We start from the raw sequence: 21,228 nt of genomic DNA on the forward strand, positions 1-21,228 counted from the left end.
TTTTTTTTGGGGGGGTGGGGGCTGCTGGCATTATGCAAAAAACAAGCAAATCCGAAAAAACAAACGGATAAAGATAATGCAGTAACATAGCCTCCCGCTTCTGTCTTGAGAATGAATAACCAGGAGTGCTGCCACCACCACTGCCTCGAAGACAAAAGCGAGTGGCTGGAGGGCTCTATGGAGATCTCCTGTAGAGTAATCACATCCCTTATATAAAATAAAATGATACAGTATTTGTGGGCTGCAAAGAAACATGGTTGGAAAAAGCAACTTGGATTTTGGGCTGTCCATCAATGCACAGGCTGCCACTGCTGCAGAGGCCATTCCTTCTGGGTTCTATCACCCACCATCTTGCTTACCTCCTCCAATCTGCCGCCCACTATCTTCTCTTGCTACTGAAACCAGCCAATCACTCTTTTTTTCATGTTTATTAAAAAGCAGGTTTTTAGAAATCTCATAATGTCTCTCTCCAGCCATGTCTCTCTGCAGTGTTCCATTTCTCATGTCTCTGCAAATACTACACCATTTTATTTTATACAAAGTATGTAATTACTATACAGGAAATCTCCTTTGAAGCAGTGGCAGTGACACACCTGGTCATGAATTCATGTCTATCTCCAGTCTCACATCCCTCTCCAGCCTCACAAATGTACATATTATGCTACTTGTGTTGTAACTCCAAAAGTTTTGGGTATTATAACATTTCAGAATTTTGGATAAGGGAGATTGATCCTGTATTATAGAACATCATATGTTACTTTTTCCAAAAGTTAAAGTGGTTCACAGATAAATATAGATGTCTTAATTATTTTTTTCTTCATATGCATGATACAAACGCACATGTAGAATAAAAACTATCACAGTAAATGTGAACCAAATGCAGCACAACATGCCAAATAATATCAGCCACATACAAGCTAAAATGAAAAGAGTCTGCAGTTCTTCCAAAAACCAGACAAAGAACAACTTCTGATTTCTGTGGACAAAATATTTCAAAGCCCAGAAGCCACACTGAAACCTCACCCTCCTAATCACCAAGGTACTAGCCTCTTGTAGAAAGGGCTCAAGCAGGCTTGATATTTTTTTAAAAAATATGTTTTATGTTTAAATTCTACATTGTTTCATTGTATTTTAAGGGGGGTGAGTGGGCTGAGGGTTTGGTCTGTATATTTTAATCTTGTAAGCCACCTCGATTGCATTTTGTAGAGAGGCGGGATATAAATAAATTTTATTATTATTATTATTATTATTATTATTATTATTATGCTTACTGTTACTAGTGTGGGGGCTGACGAAAGGAATTTCCCCTCTCCCCAGGATGGATTGTTTAAAACAACACTGTGAAGATTATCTGATATAGTTCCATCTCTAACATGAAGGCATCTGGCTAGCATCTGGAATGAAACCAAATGGGAATTCAATGTGCAGTGGCTCCTCCTACCTTGTGGATCTCAGATCCACGGCCTTCAATACCTGTGGAGGGGTGACCTATGCTATTTCCTATGCTCGCGCGCCTGGTGCGCACACCCCGGGATCATGCACACAGGGGTGCTCTCCATTCAAGCCTATGAGGTTTGAATATGCACAAGCCTCCATTTTTGTGGGAGATCTGGAACAGATCCTTGTGAAAACAGAGGGCCAACCTTATACTGTTTTGAACTCGCAGAAGAGAATGGGATACAAATATAACTCCTGGGGGATTGGCCTGGAAGAAGCCTCAAAACCTCTGCTTGTGCTCTCCCCCCACCCATTCCATCGGTCCCTCGCTCGGACGGCTCCTGGCAAGCGGTCGTGGAAACTGTTTTTACCTCTTTTGAACTTTGATCTGTCATAATTGTTTTTTATTAATTGTGATAAATTGCAGTTTCGATGTTTATTATGTTATATTGATTATGGTTTTGACATATCATAATTGCTATTTTTATGGTTTTTTCTATCAGGTATTATGTTATGTTTACATTTAATTTGCTTAATATTGTTTTGATGTGGACCTGTGCTGAGGGGTTGGGGAAAGGATTTTATATTAACCTTGTTTGATTTGTAACGTTCTTATGTTTTCCTATTGATTGCCACTGTATTGATATTGCTTATTGTTACTGTCTGCTTTATATGGCTGGGAAGAGATTAGTTTGTTTTTTATTGTATTGTTATTGTACTTCCACTGTTGTTAGCCACCTGGATTCCTCGTTGATTGGGCAGAATACAATTTATTTATTTATTTATTTATTTATTTATTTATTATTAACAAGATTTACTCACAGCCTCTGAATTATCAATAAAAGGATCAGTTTCATCATAGCCATAGCCTATGTCTATCAGATCTTGAAGACGATCTTTTCGATGCTTGTGAGTCTTTCCACCCTGGAACAAAAGATATGTAATTTATAACATTTCTGAGTTCTAACCATAGTACTATAAAGCAAAAAAAATAGGCACACAGAGCAAAAGATCAAGGGCAAAACTTTTGACTTGACTTCAAAATTATTATGATAAAGTAGCATAACTGGACACAATTTAGTTATTTAATAACAGGTGGCAGTTGCACTGAAAACCTTGGATTCCTGCCTGGGGAACACCCTGTGTTTTTTTGTGGCGTGCTCCTCCTTGTCTATCCAGAGAATCAGCAATTCACAACAGGATTTATGAAGCAATATTAAAACAAGTTGGGATAAAATAGATTAAACAATATGACAAATCATCATGGTAGGACTGAATCAATTCAGCCATAAAATTCTACTAAGTAGAGTTATTTGATCATCTTGTGTTCATGATAGTGGTAATGCTCTAGATCAGCCTTTCTTAATCTAGGGTCTCCCAGATGTTGCTGACTATAAATTCTATCAGACCTGCACATCAGGCATACAGTTGTTCTGATATGTGCAAAGCAACCAATGGGCCATTCAAAACAAGTTAAGGCCACCTACTGCCTCCCTTTGAATTATGTGGTGGCCCTTTTTTCTCTAGATCTTCATGCATATTATCTCTCAGTAACTGTGCAAATAACATGTGGATTGGAGGCAGGGAAGGAGGAAATACCATAGTTTAGAATGTCAATGGAGAAAATTTGCTATAACTGGGCCATCAGATCACAATACTTCCAGAACAGCAGCAATATGCACAAGACCAGAGGAGTACTGGGGTTTTATGAGGTATTTCTCTGGACCCTCTTTCTACACAAAGTAGAAGAAATGTGGCCAAACTTCTTCACAATGGCGGGTTATAAACCACCATGAAAGTACGGAGTCAGTCCGTATTAGGGTTAGGAAGGTGCGGTGCTTCCGCACCCCCCTAACCCTAGTACGGACTGAGTCTGTACAAAATGACGGCTCTCCTTCCACATGGGGGCCACCATGATAACGTCACGACCGCGCTGCCTCTATATGGGGCGGCGCGGACATGACGTCGTCGGTCCGCACCAGGGCACTTAGTGCGCCCTTTGCACGGACCAGGAAGGAGCTCCGTTTCAGAGCTCCTTCCTGGTTTGCGGCGCCGCTTTGCGTCGCTGGGCACAGCCTTCAGCGGCCCCTTTCTCCTCCTCCCCACTGCTGCGGGATGTCCTTGGGGCTTCAAGCCCCAAGGACACCCCTTTCCAGGCCGCGGGGAAGTGGCCTTTTGCTGCTTCTCTGCAGCCTGGAAAGCAGCGGATTGGGGCCGAGGAGGCTGCTGGTCTGGCAGCTGAGGCCCCGATACACTGGGGAAAGGGGCGGGTGCAGCCCGCCCCAAACGGGCTGTCTGTAACCCGCCAATATTATTTTGTAATCACTAGGCACATTCACATAAAATAAAATTCTAGAGAATCCAGAATTACCACTTGCATGATAGCATATGGATACAGTTGCTACTCAAATGCTTCCACTTTGGTTACTCGTACCAGTAAGGGCAGCTTTAATACCCAAGTTTACCAAGAGGAAAATTCTTAAGTATTTTTCTATGAATTGGTACTCTCTGGGGCGGAACAGATGGGCAGGTAGTAGTGGCCAGAGGCTACTCCCACCCAGATTGCCACAGGACCGCAGCAACCACATGCTGCTGTCCTGATGCCAAGCACTGCCGTGGTTCCAAATGGCAGCAAGGAGTGGAAAAGATCTGCTCTTTTGGGGTCCAGGTTTGGGCTGGCTTCCAAATGGGTTGGTGGCGTGTGTCATCTAAATGCCACACCCTAAGTCACGCAGAAGCCTTTTTTAAAACCTGTCTGTTTTGGGTGTTAGTTGGCCTTTTCTGTAACAATCTAGAATCTGAAGCCAGGATGATTTGGGGATCATTTGGGAGAGACAAGTCAGAAGCAAGGGTCTGGATTTAGCACTAAGCTTTTAGTTTCTGGTGGATTCCTGGCTACAGAATCAATACTTCTTATCAGAAAATGAGAATTTGCCATAATCCTAGTTTTTGTGATAATGTGGACGTTGTGTTACCAGAAACTAATTTAAAGCAGAAGTTAAAGATAGCTGATTCCTCTGAATGTACTGGGCATAAAAGCTAAAAAATATCAAAATCGATGTTTACAGTACCAGTAACACACTTTCCAACTGTTTCAATTTGTTAGGAACAGTCCCGATTAATCCCATGTCATCGCACTTTTCCAGATACCTTTAAATGTCCCAATTTTTCTCTTCTCTTCCCACTTTCCCCCTTTGTCCTTGGCTTATTTCAATTGCTGTAAACTGAGTCAAAAGTACAAAAATAGTTTGGATTCAGTTAACTCAGCAGGGAGGAGGGGAGAGAAGACAGCAGAAACTTGCCCTCTCCAGAAGGCTCAGGTAAAAGCAAACTGTTACAGCCTCTCCAGGCCTGTCTGTTTTTCCTCACAGTAACATCTGCTATCTTGACCACATTCTTGGCCACATGTGTCCTGGTGTTCATCTGTGAGGGTATTCAGTAATTATAGTACATTATAGGAGATCTGTTAGTGATTATAGCAGATCTATTTACTTACATATTTTGTTTCAAATGTCTTAGCCAGCATTTCCACTTCATGCCTCTCCCGTTCTTCATCATTAAATGGGTCTTCAGTGACAGGTGACTTTTTCTTAACGGGAAAAAATAACCAAAAATCATTTTCAGCATTCAGACGTGTAATAAAAAATGGAGAAAGAAGTCATGGTATCATTACACAGCATGGAAAATAGCTTCATTGAGGACCAAACAAAATTTTTAAATAAATTTGGTTTAATGTCTAATAGACCAATACTATGATTTATTTTAAAGGTAATGGTATCATTAAGAGGTGTTCTTGTATTCGGTCTCTTTCTGGTCAGGGCATTAGCACAATTAAATGCCCTTCCCAATTTAGAATGTTCACAGTGTATTGAGTGAAAGCAAAACCAGTAATTTTATGAGCAGTTAAATGCTCAGGGCAATGAAAATGTTTTTTTTCCTTTTTGTTTTTACTTTTTACTGGAAACCGAAATCCACCAGCTGGAGTAAGATACAGAAGACATACGTTTGGAATTTAAAAACAGGGTGCTATATAGCACAATCTGTGCAGAAGAATTTGTTTTTAACACCATTGAACTTAGTACTTCAGCACAGAAGTCTGCGACTGGTTTTCCTCAAAAAATTTCTTTATATCAGAAGCTTAATTTAGGTGTAAGAAGTCATTCATTTTTTGTTACTGTTAAACTAGTAGGAGTCAGAAATCACCCAGAGATATACTACTAGATCTGAGAAACCATCAGGGAATGCCAGGCATATCAGAAATCTCACATGGCTACTGCCAGTCAAATGTGACAATTCTGGGCTAGATGGACCAATGATCTCACTCGTAACACAGCTTCTATATTCCTATTGGCTCCTGTCCACCTCTGTGCTAAATTATAGTTTAACATGCTTACAAACCACATTATGCCCTTTAATGATCTGCAGCCTACCAAAACCAAGAAAATATCTGCAATCTAAAATCCAAAGTAACTTAACTATAAGTCAAGGCAGCAAAACGTTTCACACTGTTCATAAAATAAACTATGTAATTCTTGACCATTTGTATGAAAGTGTAAAGGTGGGCTTAATGGTGACATAAAGAAAACAAAAATAATGACCATAGAAGACATACATAAATTCAACCCAGACAATGTGGAAATCAAAATAGTAAAAGAATTCCTATACTTAGGATCAAACACTGATCAGAACGGTGACTGCAGTCAAGAAATAAGAAGACTAGCAATGGGAAGGTCAGGTATGAAAGAACTAGGCAAGGTCCTAAAGACCAAAGAAATACACCTTGAGCACTAAAGTTAGAATCATCCAAGGCACTGTATTCTCCATCACCATATATGGATGTGAGAGCTGGACAGTAAAGATATGAGGCAGAAAAAAATCAACTCTTTTAAGATGTGGTTCTGGAGAAGAGTGCTTAGAAACCATGGACAGCCAAAAAAAAAAAATATCAAACAAATGGGTCCTAGAACAGATCAAGGTTGAAATCTCCCTGGAAGCCAAGATGATCAAATTGAGGCAGCTGTACTTTGGCTACATCATGAGAAGGCATGACTCATTAGAAAAGACAATAATACTAGGAAAGGTGGAGGGAAGTAGAAAGAGAGGAAGACCGCATGCCAGATGGATGGACTCTATTAAGGAGGTTACAGGCATGAATCTGCAGAAACAAAGCAGAGTAGTGAGGGATAGGGAGTCAAAGAGATGGTCCATCCACACGGTTTCCATGAGTTGAGATAGACTCGAAGTGGTTAACAATAAAAACAAAAAATACCAATGTGTTGTATTTCTAGAAAAATCTGACATTCTTGTTTTCTTATGTGGCCCGTCTAAGTCTTCAAAGGAAAACAAATTAGGAATCAAAATTATAAGAACATACTCAGCCTCTAGATAATATTTGTGGGAATGGTAGTATTCTGCAGATAACCATTTTTCACTTTTTAGGACAAGAAACATGCACACTTCAACATTCCAAAAAGAACATATAAACACAAACAGAAACAAATAAGGACCTGAAAAGAGGACAGGGCATTGTCAATGTGAAGGCCTGTATAGTGCAGCAAAAGAACATTTCATCTAATAAATGCTTATACATACCAAGTCATGTCACTTTGTAGAGTGGAGAAACTGTCTATTACCAGAAGCAGAACTAGCCTGCAACACACAGTTGATCATGTTTAGTTCTGATGCTAGCAACAGAGGTTTTATGTGGGCTGGGATCATATTTCACCTTACCAACTTGAGCCCAAAGTATAATTCACTGGCAAGTTGCTGTGAATTTTCTCTGTGCTGGATTTAATAGTTTTTGAATCAACATTTTTGAAAGAGACTTACTTTTTTGGTTAAAAGGCATGGTATAAATCAAAATAAGTATTTCCCCCTGTAATGGAGGTGCAACCTTGGCAAAAGTTATCTAAGTGACTAATATACAAAAACAATAATCTCTGACAACAAATGAACAAGAACTTATGTATCTGCTGCAGCACACACTCTTATGTGAGCATGTGCACATACGCATGCACACACACATCAGATTTATGCAGAGACTCTGTAAATATGCATCCTGGCTTCCTACACAAGATTTCTAAACACTGCATCTGTCTATTGGCAGGAGACTCATAGAAAGAATGCAACTCCATGTTCACACTCCATAGCATTATTACAGAGGCTGTGCTCAGGCTCCCATTCTTTGCACAAAGCAATGAGAATTACTTTGATTAAATGTCATAAGGCTAAAAGTTAGATCTAAAGATTACAGAGTTTTTAAAGTGCTGATTATAAGTTGTAGAATAGGCAAAAATTACATTGCAGTGAAGAGTTTAATGTACTGTTCACTGAAAACTTGCATTTAACAGCCTAGTCTTAAACACTTCCACTCAGACACACAATCACCTTTAATGTGGCTGGTTCACATATAAAAAAGGTATAGGAATGCAACCTAAATTCCCCTTTAATCATCTTTTCCCCATTCCAAATGGTAGCCAATTTATCATGTTGTCATCTATTATCTTATGACATATGGGCATTTAAGACAGCTTTCTTCAACTTTATGTTCCCTCCAAGACATCAACAAAAGTTACAGAAATGTTGCTTTATAGCCCGAAAAATCCATGAAAAACTATGTTGCTTTACTTGTATTTTATTCCAGGGTATGACATTTTTAAAACAGCCAAATTCTGGCTTTAAAACTTTCATTCAAGTTACATACATCCTAAGTGGAAAAAAGAAAGGAAAAAAGAAAAAGAAAAAGTTTGCTCTTTAAATCAAACTGTGAAAGGTTTCTTTATAGATCGGACAGGTCTTGGGAGTAGTCTTGGGGACTATATTAAGTTCCATCACTGATTGCAAGATGGAAGGTTACATTGTACATTACACAACATCATAATGCTAAGAGAGCAGCTGTAAGGAAACTCCCCATAAGCATAGGACACAGAATTATGCAAACACTAATCTGCTTTTTTGTCATAAGTCAGCAGCATCAAGGAAAACAATATAAAAAGATTAATGCTGAACTACAGAATATTTTCAATATAAAGAGTATGTTAAAGACTAATGGTTTTCATAAGTCTCTGGAGCATGGCAAGTAACATTTGGCATGCAACAGGATCAACACAGATTTGGGACCTTCAATGTAGCTGCTGCTATCTTTGTAATGTGAACAGGACAGTGACCAAGTTAGAGAGAAGCGGCAATCACATATGGGTAGAGGCTGAATTCATAGAATAAGGCTAGGTCTTATGGGAAGAGTTCAGCAAGACAAAAGTCAGCAATTTCCACTATAGTCACAAAACAACAAAGGCAGACTACTCTCCATGAAGAGGAAAATACATGTACAGTATAGCAGAACATAGTAAAAGAAGCACAGATGCTTCTCTTCCCTGGATTTTTATTTGAACCCCGAATTTTTATTTGCAAGACTACACTGAACACACTGTGAACCTGTTGTGTATGTGCATACACAAAGAGAACACTGTTGTGATGTACCAGATAAGCATGTTGGACTTGGTCCATGAAGGCCTGCATTCAAATTTCTATAACTTACTGTCACCTAGGCAAAAGGATCTTATAGCACCTTTGGGACTGTGTGAAAAAAGATTGTTGCATAAGCTTTTGTAGACTTGGTCTGAGGAAGTAGACCAAGTCTACGAGTATTTATGCTACAACTTCTTTTGCAAAGTTAGTCTCAAAGGTGCTACAAGATCTCTTTGCATACTGATATTCGGGACTAACATGGCTATGTTTCTGCATTCTGCTATCACCTGGATCAGTCATTCTCTTATCCTCTATAATGGGCCAGTTTATCAAGCCACAAGAATCTTGGACTTCATGTGCCACCTTTTCCTTCCCTCCTCCTGTGTGAGCACAAGGAGAACAGAAGTTGTCATTTTGTTTTGTTTTTTTAATTAACCTCAGCTTCCATAAGTTGAATTTATTCCCTAAGGTGCTGGACAATTTGTAACTGTGGTCTATTAAGGTAAGACAGCTTCATAACCCATGGTTTAAATTTTACTTGTTTCAAATTAATCACAGTTTGCCAATCTCAGAAAAAACAAGCTACAATTAATAAAAAATGGAAGTAAAATATTTTCATCTCCTTCTCCCAATCCGGGGAAGAAAGCAACAGAAGATACACAGAAGCCTGAGTTCTCTGCCATATCCCCACAACTGCTTACTGTAATATCTGAATGAGCACAGAGCTGCTATGAGGATAAAACTGAATAATCTAATTTTACAACGATGACTGCTATTAGATGTCATAAGTGTTCTCACATTGATAAATGCAAAACAGTAGCACCACTTTATAATTAACAAAACTGTTAACCTAATTTCAATACAGAATGTTATTTTAAAGAAATAGCTCATGATAACCAAATGTCACATGGAGCCATTCCACAAAAGTCTTTTAACAGCCTAAGTCACAGTCATCGGCTCTAGCAGCATTATCAGCATTGTAGGACACTACACATTGATTCCTGAGTGTCTCTTTACTTTACCTTCCAGCGTTGTGGAAGACAGTATAGCTGCACAGAAGTACTGTAACTATTCAGGAATATACGGCTATATTTCTGTCATCCCTTTCAAATTCACCTAGTTTCTTTTGTTAACCATTCTCATTTATTTAATATAGTCCCAAAATGAACAGAAAATTAATTATCATGTACGGCCATGATCTACAAAATGTAGTATTCGTTCATTCCTGTGTATTGCTACATCTAGCTCCAAGAACAGCCACTGTTTGCATCACTTTACACTGTTTCTTGTTTTTAAAATCTCACAACATTTAAGTCAATATGCATTCTAGAAAAGAATGCTAGGTGAAATACACAACAGCACGAATGCTTTACTGTAATGCTGCATGATGAAAGTAGACTTCAAATGTATATGGTTATAACTGCAAAACTAAACCTGCTCAAGTCTTGCAGATTCAAGGTGGTGGCTTCCTTGATTGAGCATATCCATTTGTAATGAGGTCTTCCTCTTTTCCTGCTGCTTTCTACCTTACCAAGAATTATTTCCTTTTCTAATGAAATGCCTTCGTATGATATGTCCCAAGTATGACAGTCTCAGTTTAGTTTAGTTTCCAGGGAGAGTTCAATCCTACCACTGTGGAAAAGTACTGCTGTTGATGGGATGAAACTAAATACTGGTTTGAAATACAACTAGGCTATGCAATATCACCCTTGATGCCCATGTAAAGGAGAATAAACTGCAAAAAAGAAACAGAAAAGGAGTCTTATTTAATTTTTAGTGTTGCAGACAATATAGGCTAATTTCAGTAATAGTTGCAGCAAATTGTGTGAACACACCTTCAGTCGGCAAATAGCGTACAACAATGCTACAGCGCAGACATGGAGCTACACTTTCCTGAACACAACCAACCACTAACAATAGACTGCTTGCATCATTCACAGAAGTCTATTCATTCAAGGCATACAATCCAGTCTTCTCTTTGCCACTAAAGGACATGCCCATAGTTCAGAAGATCTTAGACTTTACTTTTTTTGCATGATGATTTTGCTGTGAACCAAGTGGCTCAAAGCAATAACTCTTGGTTTCACAACAACATAAAAGTGGAATGTAGATTGAGAATGGCTCTGACCCACTCAGCAGAAGCCCTTTTATTTTGCGGAATAGACTGTACCATCACTTCTAGAGCTCAATACTGTATTCACTAATCTCCTCAGAGGACCATCAGAGTTAGCAGTTAAAATACATCTCTGTGGATTATACAGATATCTACAATGTGGATCACATATGTATGATTAATTATTTAAATAACCCAAAGTTACATTTGTCCTCATAACAAATATGGCAATATCTTTACCAGGACAAAAATACTGTGCATTTACAGTACTTTTATCCAGACAAAGTATAATCAGCATAATCAGTGAGTTACTGTAACCCTTCTCTGTTTAGAAGTTAGTGATGCTACCATTCCTATTTAGTTTGATTTATTAGAGATGAAAATAATTATGGTGTCCATGAAGACAATTCAAGATAATGATCCTGCCAATATTAGCTGCAACTTATCCCACTGGCCATCTACTCTGAAGTCTTTCCTGCAGACTATTTGTTATACAGTGCAAGGAAAGACCAAAAGATCTCTCCAAATCAGCCTATTTCACAGAATTAAATATAACAACTTCCCCCTCCTACCTTTTACATGAAAAACTGAGAAAATCTGTTCTCTTTATTACAGATCTACTAATCTTTAGTGCTATCAACCTCTTGCAGAATAAAATAAAACTTTTTACTATAATAGCAAAATTATATATGAACTGAATCAATGCTCTAATGTTAAAAGCAAAAGTTTTTAAAGTAAAGATTAAACATCAGCTCCTGTATGGAGAAAAGGGGCATATAAATCAAACAAACCATGTAATAGCTGTAATCTAATAATTTCACTGTATGTTGACTTCCTTCCTCTGAAGCCATGTTCAATATGGTATCTGCTTACAACTAAATCTGACAAAGTGGGTTGCTCTCAACTATCCAAAGCACAAGACAGCTTCCTGCAATCCTGACCAATCTGGCATGTAGTGAACACTGTCTACAAAAGTGTGCAACAGATCCAGTTTTGCAATGATCACCACTCCTCCTCATGCGGACCACAGAGAGCACAAACCTCTGCAATGGGGATATTCCACACAACTTTCAAAGTGCATTAAATGAAGGAACAATGCAGATAACCCCATGGGAGATGCCTATAAAGATTGTGGAATACAATCTGAGGAAGCAGCCTCAAGTCTACAAAAGCTCATACTACCAACTTCTTTCTTTCCGTTAGTCTCAAAGGTGCTACAAGATCCCTCTGCATACTGATTTTCCAGACTAACATGGCAATGTCTTTGGATTCTACCACTGAAGGGGAAGTATATTTCTAAAGACATGTACCGAAAACCAAAATAAAGTACTCCCTCTTCTGCCCTTATCATCTCCCCCCCCCCCAAATACAAATAGACAGAACTACAAAGAGAATTCTTCTCTTATTTTGTATTTTGATTTGCCCCAGAAGACCTTCAAATAAAAAACGTTTCATCACTTGACTGGATCATCCCCTAGTAGGGATTAGGGTTTTATCTCCAAGTACAGCCAGAACGGTTTGAGCACTGGACTAGGACTCTGGAGACCAGGGTTCAAATCCCTGTTTAGCCATGTAAACCCACTGGGTGGCCTTGGACATGTCACAATCTCTCAGCCTCTGATGGCGGCAATGGCCAATCCCCTCAGAAAGAAACTTGCCAAGAAACCCTGGTAATAGGTTCAGTTTAGGGTCGCCATAAGCTGCAAATGACTTGAAGACACACAACAACAACAACAACAAAAGGCTTTTTTACTGTTGCTTCCTCCTCACTCCTTTCTTCCACACAGCACTAAAGAAGACCAGCCACAGGGGCCAGGAGTGAGAACACAAATCAAGACGGAGGGGTGGGGGGAGAAGAAGAACATCAGTGATGTTTAACAGCGAAGACACTTCCTGATAGTGGTGAAGTCTCCTTCTTTGGAGGTTTTTAAACAGAGGCTGGATGGCCATCTGTTACAGGGAGTGCTCTGATGGGGAGTTCCTGCATGGCAGAAGGGGGTTGGGCTGGATTGCTCTGCTTAAGTATTTGAAAGGGTGTCACACTGAGGATGGAGCAAGCTTGTTTTCTGCTGCTCCAAAGAATAAGGCACAGAATAATGGATGCAAGCTCCAGGAAAAGAGATTCCACCTCAACATTAGAGGAACTTCCTGAGAGTAAGGGCTGTTTGACAGTGGAACAAACTCCCTTGGAGAGTGGTGGGGTCTCCTTCTTTGGAGGTCTTTAAGCAGAGGCTGGATGGCCATCTGTCACAGGGGCTGCTTTGAATGTGAGTCCCTGAATGGGGCTGGACCGGGTGGCCCTTGCGGTTGTGGCTCTATGAACTTCTCCATCCATTTCCCATGCATGGCAAACTGTGCTCTGAGGGTGAGTTCCTGCATGGCAGGAGGGGGCCTTGGGGTGTCTCCCAGCTCCCTGACTCTCGGGATGTCCCTGGAGGCAAACCTCTTCCCTTTCCTAAGACGAGGAGGAGGCTGAGCAGGTCCCGTACCCGGGGCTCCCCAGAGGACAGCAACTCGGGGTAGCTGAACTCCACGCAGCTCTCCTCGGTGGGGTCCTTCAGCACCAGCTCCAGGCGGACCGTCCTGCGGGGCGAAGGGGAGGGCGGCGACGAGGAGGCCTCTGGCCGGTTCTCCCCAGGAGGCTGAGACGGAGGAGGAGGAGGCGGCGGAGGCGGCGGCGGCTCCGGCCTGGGAGGCTCCCGCTGAGGTGGCAGGAGCACCGGGGGCAGCAGCGGCAGCGGCTTCGGAGTCTGCTCGGGGCGGCTGCTCTCCGTCCGAGGGCAGGGCTCGAAGGGCGCAGGCGCCGCCGCCGCCGCCGCCTCTGCCTTGGTCTGCTCCTGAGGCAGCGACCTGAGGGCCTCGCGCCCCGCTCCGGGCTCCGGAGCCTCGCCTTCTCGGCGCCTCAGGGGTGACAGGCTGATGAACGGCACCCGGCGAGGCTCCGCCATCCTCCTCCGGCCCTTCCTCCGGCCCTTCCCCGGTGACCCGGCCCCGGCTCCTCCTTCCGGTCCCTCCTCGGGGTTGCCTCCCTCCTTCCCTCACTAGCTTCCCCTCGCTGCTCCTTCTGCTACTACTCTCCTCATCGTCGCCGCCATCTTGGAACTCCCCCCACGTAAATAGAAGCAGGCCACTAGACCGCGCATGCGCACTACGGACGACGCGCCGCCGCCGCCGCACGTCACGATTGTTATTGCTAAGGGTTCGGGGACGTCACCGCGTCGGCGCGTCGAAAGAGGCGGAGCCTTACTCTCGGTTGCCGTGGAGACGGGCACGCGGAGCCACAGCCGGGTTCTTTATTAAAGGGGAAGGGTGGGATATAGGAGGAAAGCGGAAGAGTCCGGCTCTTTACCTTTTACTGCTCTGGCTGCCTCCCGTTGCATTCTGGGGCTTGTGGTTCAGTGACGCCTAGGAACTCTCTGACTGAGGATTCTAAATGATCCCTCCTTAGACTGCAAATCCCACAATGCAACAGGAGGCAGGCTATAATTCAGTGGTTCCCCAAACTGTGCTCTTTAAAGGGAATTGTGGACTTCATTTCCCAGAATCCCTGACCATCGGCCAACATGGCTGAGGCTTCTGGGAGCTGAAGTCCAAAAAAATCTCTTAAAGACTTCACTTTTTCTGAAGACATCTGTATTTTTACTGGTATGTATGATGTAACATTTACCTTTATGGTACATTCTAAGGACATAAAGCTACAGTAGAATTGCTGGAAATAAAAAAAACAAACCCATTCCACCATTAAACATGTTTCAGCAAACTTTTTATTCAGCATTAAACAATATGCACACGTGAAATGAAACAGCCAGTCAGATATGCCTTGCATACACTGAACATTTTGAAATGGTCACTTGAAGGCTTCTTCCAAAGTGCATCCAAGAAGTACATCTTCTTCCAGCAGCCTCCATTCTTCTATCATTTCCATTTTGGTGTCAAAACTTACAGACCTATGCTTTTTTTTAACATACTGGAGGCAGCTGGTATGGCTGGTCTATTTGTATTATCTTTTCCATGTCAGTAAGGGATTCTGGAAACAGCTGCTGTTTATCTTGCCTGTTGCAGGCAGGCACACATGGTTGTAGTATGATTCGTCACAAGTACTCTTGTTCTTCTTCCCCAGCTTGTTTTGTTTATTGCATTGTTTACCACAGGCATCCTGCTGCAGTCCAACACCCAACCTCTCCCTCTTTCACCACCCTTCCAACGCTGATGCAGCTGAAACGCTTTCAGTTATACAGAGAATGAGGAGGGAAAGGGGAGCTGGGTGGGCACAACATTCTTTGTAAAAAGAGCTTTGTTGTCAGACATGTTGTTAACTGAGGTAGGCCTGTATTTGATAGGTTTTACTGCTATAGTAAATGTAAAAAACAAAGATAATAAAAAGGCAGCAGTATTAATTGTAATACTATTGCTATGGTTAAAGGACAAATACAGTCATAGAATCATAAAATCAGACTTGGAAGAGACCACAAGGGCCATCCAGCCCAACCCCATTCTGCCATGATGGCCATCCAGCCTCTGTTTCAAGACCTCCAAGGAGGAAGACTCCACCACTTTCCAAGGGAATGTGTTCCACTGTTGAACAGCTCTTGCTGTCAGGAAGTTCCTCCTAATGTTGAGGTGGAATCTCTTTTCCTGTAGCTTGCATTCATTGCTCCGAGTCCAAGTCTCTCCCAATTCACAAGGGATCTGTTCCAGACCCCACCTGCAACCACGCGAATTGGAAAAACCACAAATATTCAAAGCCCATTGGTTAAAATGGTTAAATTTTCCTCCCCGTTTGCCATCCACGAAGGAGTGAGACCACAGACTCTAAGTCCACGAACGGGGAGGGATGAGTGTAATTGCAAAAAATAGTGTCCCACCTGGACTACTTATGTGGCTCATTGTACTATTGGTTAAGAACCATCAGACCAAATATATATGTGCTCTGGCCATGGCAAAGAGGTAACATTTGTAGCTATCCTATTTTTTTACATTAAAAAAATATGTATACATTCTTGGATAAATAGCCAATTTTTAAGTAAGTGTCAAAATTAAATCATTGTTAGCAGTAATTAGGCCTTCTACTGTTAACAGTTGGTTGTGAAATCAGTTCCAGGGGAGGTGACTGTCTCTACGTTGGGGACTATTGGGAAAGGAGTCAATGGTAAACTTGCCAATTTCATGATGCTTTAATAAAGTTGGAATACTGTGCTCAGTTCTGATTGCCATACTTGAAAAAGGATACTATAGATTGAAAAGGTCAAGAAACCCAGATAATCATTACAATGCTTGGCATAGGGGGGAAAGGCTAGGAAGGCATGACAGACATTTATAACCAGTCAGCCCTCCTTTAGGTCTTCCAGCATAATTCTATGGTCAAATTCTGCCACAAGTTGACCATAGAGTCATGCTGGAAGACCTAGAGAGTCCTAGAAAGATCACTTCTCTAGGCATTTTTAGGTCCTCCAGTGAGTGTGATTCTATGGTCAACCCCTGCCAAAAATTTATCAAACAGTTGTGTTAGGGGACCTGTTTCAGCCCTTAGAGGATTAATTCTCTTTTATAAGAAAAAATGAAAAATAATGCATAGTGAGTTATTTTAATATTTTATTTCTTTATATTTTACTCAAAATTAAAGCTTAGGTGATGACACTTTAAAAAACATCTGAAAACATAAAAATCACTCGGAGCTATCTATCTAAAAAACTGTGCACTACATATTCTACAAGTAAAAGTGTGCACTGTGTATCCTATAGTATTTCACTGTATGTTATAAATTTCTTTACAATGTTATCTACAGGAATTAATATATTTTCTGAAAGGGATTTCCTTACTGCTCAGACTATTCACAAACATTTGCAACACAGGGCAGGCATCTTTCAGATTTAAGCCTTGCAGCCAGACTCAAAGAAGGAGAAATGGCATGTTTTTTCCTTAAATTTCCCCCCAGTGTGTGCTAGAAATTGTAATTAAAAGTATGTCATGGCATAGGTTTCCTACAGTTGCTACTTCCAGTTTTTTTGTTATGCTTCAGAAATATTTATAATCATTAAGAGTCTAGTAAAATATGACATGTAATTCTTGAGTTCATTTTTTACTCTGCTTTGAAAATGGGTACAATGAGGTTGGGCCCATCAGTACAGACTATGGGCTCAGTAAAGACACGGCAGAATTCACACTGAGATAATCTTTTGACTGAAATTCAATTATATATAGTACAAAATAAAATTGAACCTGGGATGTTGCAGTAAGATACTCCTCACAAATATGAAAGATTTCATTAGGTATCATCTAAACATATTATGGTATTTTATATATTTCTCTGTTAAGAGGGCTGCTGCTTCCATTTTTTGGGTGATGGTGTTTTAAATGGGAACTCTGTTTTCCTTGGCCCACTTCTTTATTATACGGACAATGTACTCCACTTGTGGATTACCGGTACTTCTCAGAAGATGCAGCACCTCTCTTAGTGTCTCTCTGAAGAAACAAAAAACAAAGATTTGAAGAAATGTGATGGTTAGATGAGACCGTGTGGCCAATTTCTAGCTCACTTAGTATCCCAAACGTTTCGTAATGTACTTGTACTATTGCCCTGGCCTCATGTGGCCGGAACATCAGGGGAAAAAGAAGCCATGCCATAAACAAACAAACAAAACAGCTTCATTTATATACCACTTCAAACTGAACTAACAGTGTCTAAGCGGTTTACAACTGTAAGCTAATTGCCCCCAACAATCTGGGTTCTCATTTTAGCGACCCTGGAAGGATGCAAGCCTGAGTCAAGCTTGAGCCCTTTCGCTGGTATTGAACTCGCAACCTTATGGTTTTGAGTGAATGGCTGCAGTACAAGCATTTAACAACTGCACCACCAGGGCTCCACCTTATGCCATGGTCATAAGAGGATCTGCGGTAGGATTTCAAAATGTGACCTCACCATCATCATGCAAACATCAAATTAGATTTTCACAGGAAACAAGTCCAGACTAAGCTCCTGCCCCCATGCTTTACTACGAATTCATTTTAGCACTTACCTATCCATACTTTTGATTGACAGTGCAAGTCTAACTGGCTATTAAGTGCTAAACAGAGATTATTTGGCTTCATTTTACATTTCAATGGGGGTGTTATTTTGCCTATTCTGCATTGTAAATTTGAGGAGTGGGGATTGCCTAATGAGGTCAGACGTAAATAGATAGCATTATAATCAGGCCATAACATGCAGGACCAGAGCAGGTTAATGAGGTGGGGAGTTTTTAGTGAGTGTCCTGAGGCATCCACTGAAGAAAGAAGGGGCCTTTCCTAGACTAGCTGCTCATTATTATTAATAGGCTGGGGGATGGTTGGGGGGAAGAAGGCATAGGGAAAAAAACTCCTGGAGGCAGGAAGTAGTAATGGGAAACAAAGCGAATAGGCTCCAGGCCACTGACATTGGCAAGGGTACCTGAGTATGTTGTGAAATATAATAAACATGGTAGCAAGAAGCCAGGAGAAGTCAGACCAAGTGCTCAAGCTGAGAGCAAGGATCAAGGTCACTCAGAAGTGAAGAGAGATGCAGTGGTATATTTAATCTGCTCTCCAAGTGTCAGATTTGTAGATATTTACACCACCAGTAAGTGCCATCTTGGTGCACTGCCATCTTGGTGCATGGCCGTTTACATGGGGCGTGCCATGATGACACGCCTCATGCATCACATCCAAATGGCGCGACACACAAGGGACGCCATAGTTCCGCACAGGGCACTTATGGCACCTCTGGAGTGGTACAGGAAGGAGCCGCGTTTTGCAGCTCCTTTTTTGAGTGGATTGTTGCCGTGCCATGCAGTTACCACAGCAATGTTCCGGGGCAGGAAGAGGCGGCCTCTGGCCACTCCTTTCTCCCAATCTGGTCAGCCCCTTAGTCTGCTCAGAAGCTGCAGCTTGCTTTCCCTCCCTACTGGGTCCACCATGAGGGGGGACAGAGGGAAGTAGTCCCTTCATCTGGGATGGTTGGGACTTCCATGGAGGGGACTTCCATGGAGGGGGTGACAGGGGACTGGCTGACCCGTCTTCTCCCCTCCCTGTCTCAGAGATCTCCTTCATCCATTTCTATCACTTCCAGAGGGGAGTCACCGGCCATACCAAGCACAAGGCAATGGGGCGGGGACTTCAGCTCTTCCCTTTCTACCTCAGGACCTCTCTTGGCACAGACAGCACGCATGGTTTAGAAACAGGAAATAGTCAGATGGTCTGGAAAGTCTTAGGCGGGTTACAGACCGCCCATTTGGGGCGGGCTGCACCCGCCCCTTTCCCCAGTGTATTGGGGCCTCAGTGGTCAGACCGGCAGCCGCTGAGGTCCCGATCTGCCGCTTTTCAGACTGCGGGGAAGCGGCAAAACGCTGCTTCCCCGCAGCCTGAAAAGGGGTGTCCCTGGGGCTTCAAGCCCCAAGGACACCCCGCGGCGGCGGGGAGAAGGAGAAAGGGGCTGCTTGGCCCCTTTCTCCTTTGGTCCGCTGGGCGCAGCCGTGTGAAGGCTGTGCCCAGCGACGCAAAGCAGCGCCGCAAACCAGGAAGGAGCTCCGAAACGGAGCTCCTTCCTGCTCTGCAGAAAGGGCGCACTAGGCGCCCTGGCGTGGAGCAAGGACGTCACATCCGCGCCGCCCCATATAGAGGCGGCGCGGTTGTTATGTCCTCATGGCGGCGGCCGTGCAGAATGGCCACTGCCATTTTGTGCATGCACAGCGTGCACTAGGGTTAGGGGGGTGCGCGTACTAAAGTGCCCATCTATAACGGGCCCCAGTCCCTGGAGAACCAGAGTGCTGCCACTGAGAGGACTGTTTGGTCTCTGGATCATAGCGATATAACCATGCTTCATCAACACTGATGACTTCTTCCAAAAAATTATCACTAAATCACTCTAAATGCAACTTGTTTCTGGTCAGGATTCAAACACTTTGGCACCCACCTGGCTGACAGCTTTTGCATAGCAAGCTGCTCATTGATTATAAACCCAACGCATTCCCCAGGATATCTCTGGGATTCACTGATCTGCCAAAATCAAGTTGTGAACATGTTTCATGATGGCCAAGCGTTCAGAACTTGAAAATTCCACTTTTTTTTGACATGATTTAAGAAAAATTCAGAAATTAGAGCTACGATTTTGCAAATTGACAGAAGAACACTCTTTTAGGATACTGTGACAAAATTACACTCAGATTTTGGAAGTGGGTCAGGCCAAGACCTATTCATCACCTCCTTGTAAATGAGTTCTAGATCAAATGAAGCCTGGACTCTCCTTAGAAACCAAACTGAACCTATTGTAATTTGGTCATATCATGAGAAGGCATGGCTCACAAGAAAATAATATAATGCTAGGCAAGGTAGAAGCAGCAGAAAAAGAGAAAGGCTGTATTACAAGCAGATAGACTCAATCAAGGAATCATTGGCCTGAGTTTGCAAGACTTGAACAGGGCTATCAAGAACAAGAAGTCTTGGAGATGTTTCATTCATATGGTCACCATATGTTGAAGTCAACTTGAAGGCAGTTAACACACACAGGGTGAGATTCAGTTATGGCTCCTATTTCAGAACACATTAAAAGTGAACTAATTGATAGACCATCCAACATCTATTAGCTTGGATAGTTAAATGAAGGTTCCATTTGAGAGACAATATGACTCTGGGAATATCAGATGATGATGGAATGAATGAAGTAAGAAGGCTTTTGACTCTATGCCCTGCTTAGAGAAGTCCAAACACATTTGGCTAGCCACCTCTGGGAACAAGATGTTGGCCTTTGGGTGCATGCTGATGGGAGGAAACACATCTCCAAATTGTTGACATGAATACCGTCATTATAAAAGGGGCAAGGTAAAAAAGAGAACAGGGTAAACTTGCAGTGGAAATAAACACCACTACTTCTCTTTTCTACTAAATTCATTACAATTAACCTCAAGCTACTCTTGAACACAGTAACTTTTTAAGAAAAAAAGGTTTTTCTGATAATGCACTCATTTATAGTTTATAAGTGTATTTCTCTTTCCTATATTTCTCAGTATTTCTTCCTTTTTTAACTACAATGTTTCTGAAACATCAAGGATAAGGATATATAGATGAGACTTAATCTATTAGTTATCAGGATTTATAATTGTAAAGGCCTTCCTCTTTGCTGTAAGTATAAGTATGCTTTTGCTGTAAGCATTTGGCATTAGTGAGTACAATGGTGGACAGCAATATAAAAGTTCCCAGGG

General features: G+C 41.9%; 2 protein-coding genes across 4 annotated transcripts in view; both read right to left on the reverse strand.

Moving 5' to 3' along the window:
* Nucleotides 1-14,113, reverse strand: part of UBN2 (ubinuclein 2) — a 52,063-nt gene extending 37,950 nt beyond the window's left edge. Inside the window, exons 1-3 of the mRNA XM_089523777.1 lie at nt 13,507-14,113; nt 4,934-5,026; nt 2,260-2,361 (exon numbers count right to left, since the gene is read on the reverse strand). Coding sequence (XP_089379903.1) covers nt 2,260-2,361; nt 4,934-5,026; nt 13,507-13,965 — 654 coding nt within the window. The 5' untranslated portion in view covers nt 13,966-14,113. The remainder of the gene's footprint in view (nt 1-2,259; nt 2,362-4,933; nt 5,027-13,506) is intronic.
* Nucleotides 14,114-17,070: 2,957 nt separating this feature from the next.
* LOC149312013 (intraflagellar transport protein 56-like) overlaps nt 17,071-21,228 on the reverse strand; it is a 47,286-nt gene continuing 43,128 nt past the window's right edge. For all 3 annotated transcript variants that reach the window (XM_089523779.1, XM_089523778.1, XM_089523780.1), the window contains one exon: nt 17,071-17,479. In XM_089523779.1, coding sequence (XP_089379905.1) covers nt 17,368-17,479 — 112 coding nt within the window. In that variant the 3' untranslated portion in view covers nt 17,071-17,367. The remainder of the gene's footprint in view (nt 17,480-21,228) is intronic.

Source organism: Sceloporus occidentalis, unplaced genomic scaffold (assembly GCF_023333645.1).
Source record: "Sceloporus occidentalis isolate IW3139 unplaced genomic scaffold, rSceOcc1.0.p SCAF_5, whole genome shotgun sequence".
Classification (NCBI taxonomy): domain Eukaryota; kingdom Metazoa; phylum Chordata; class Lepidosauria; order Squamata; family Phrynosomatidae; genus Sceloporus; species Sceloporus occidentalis.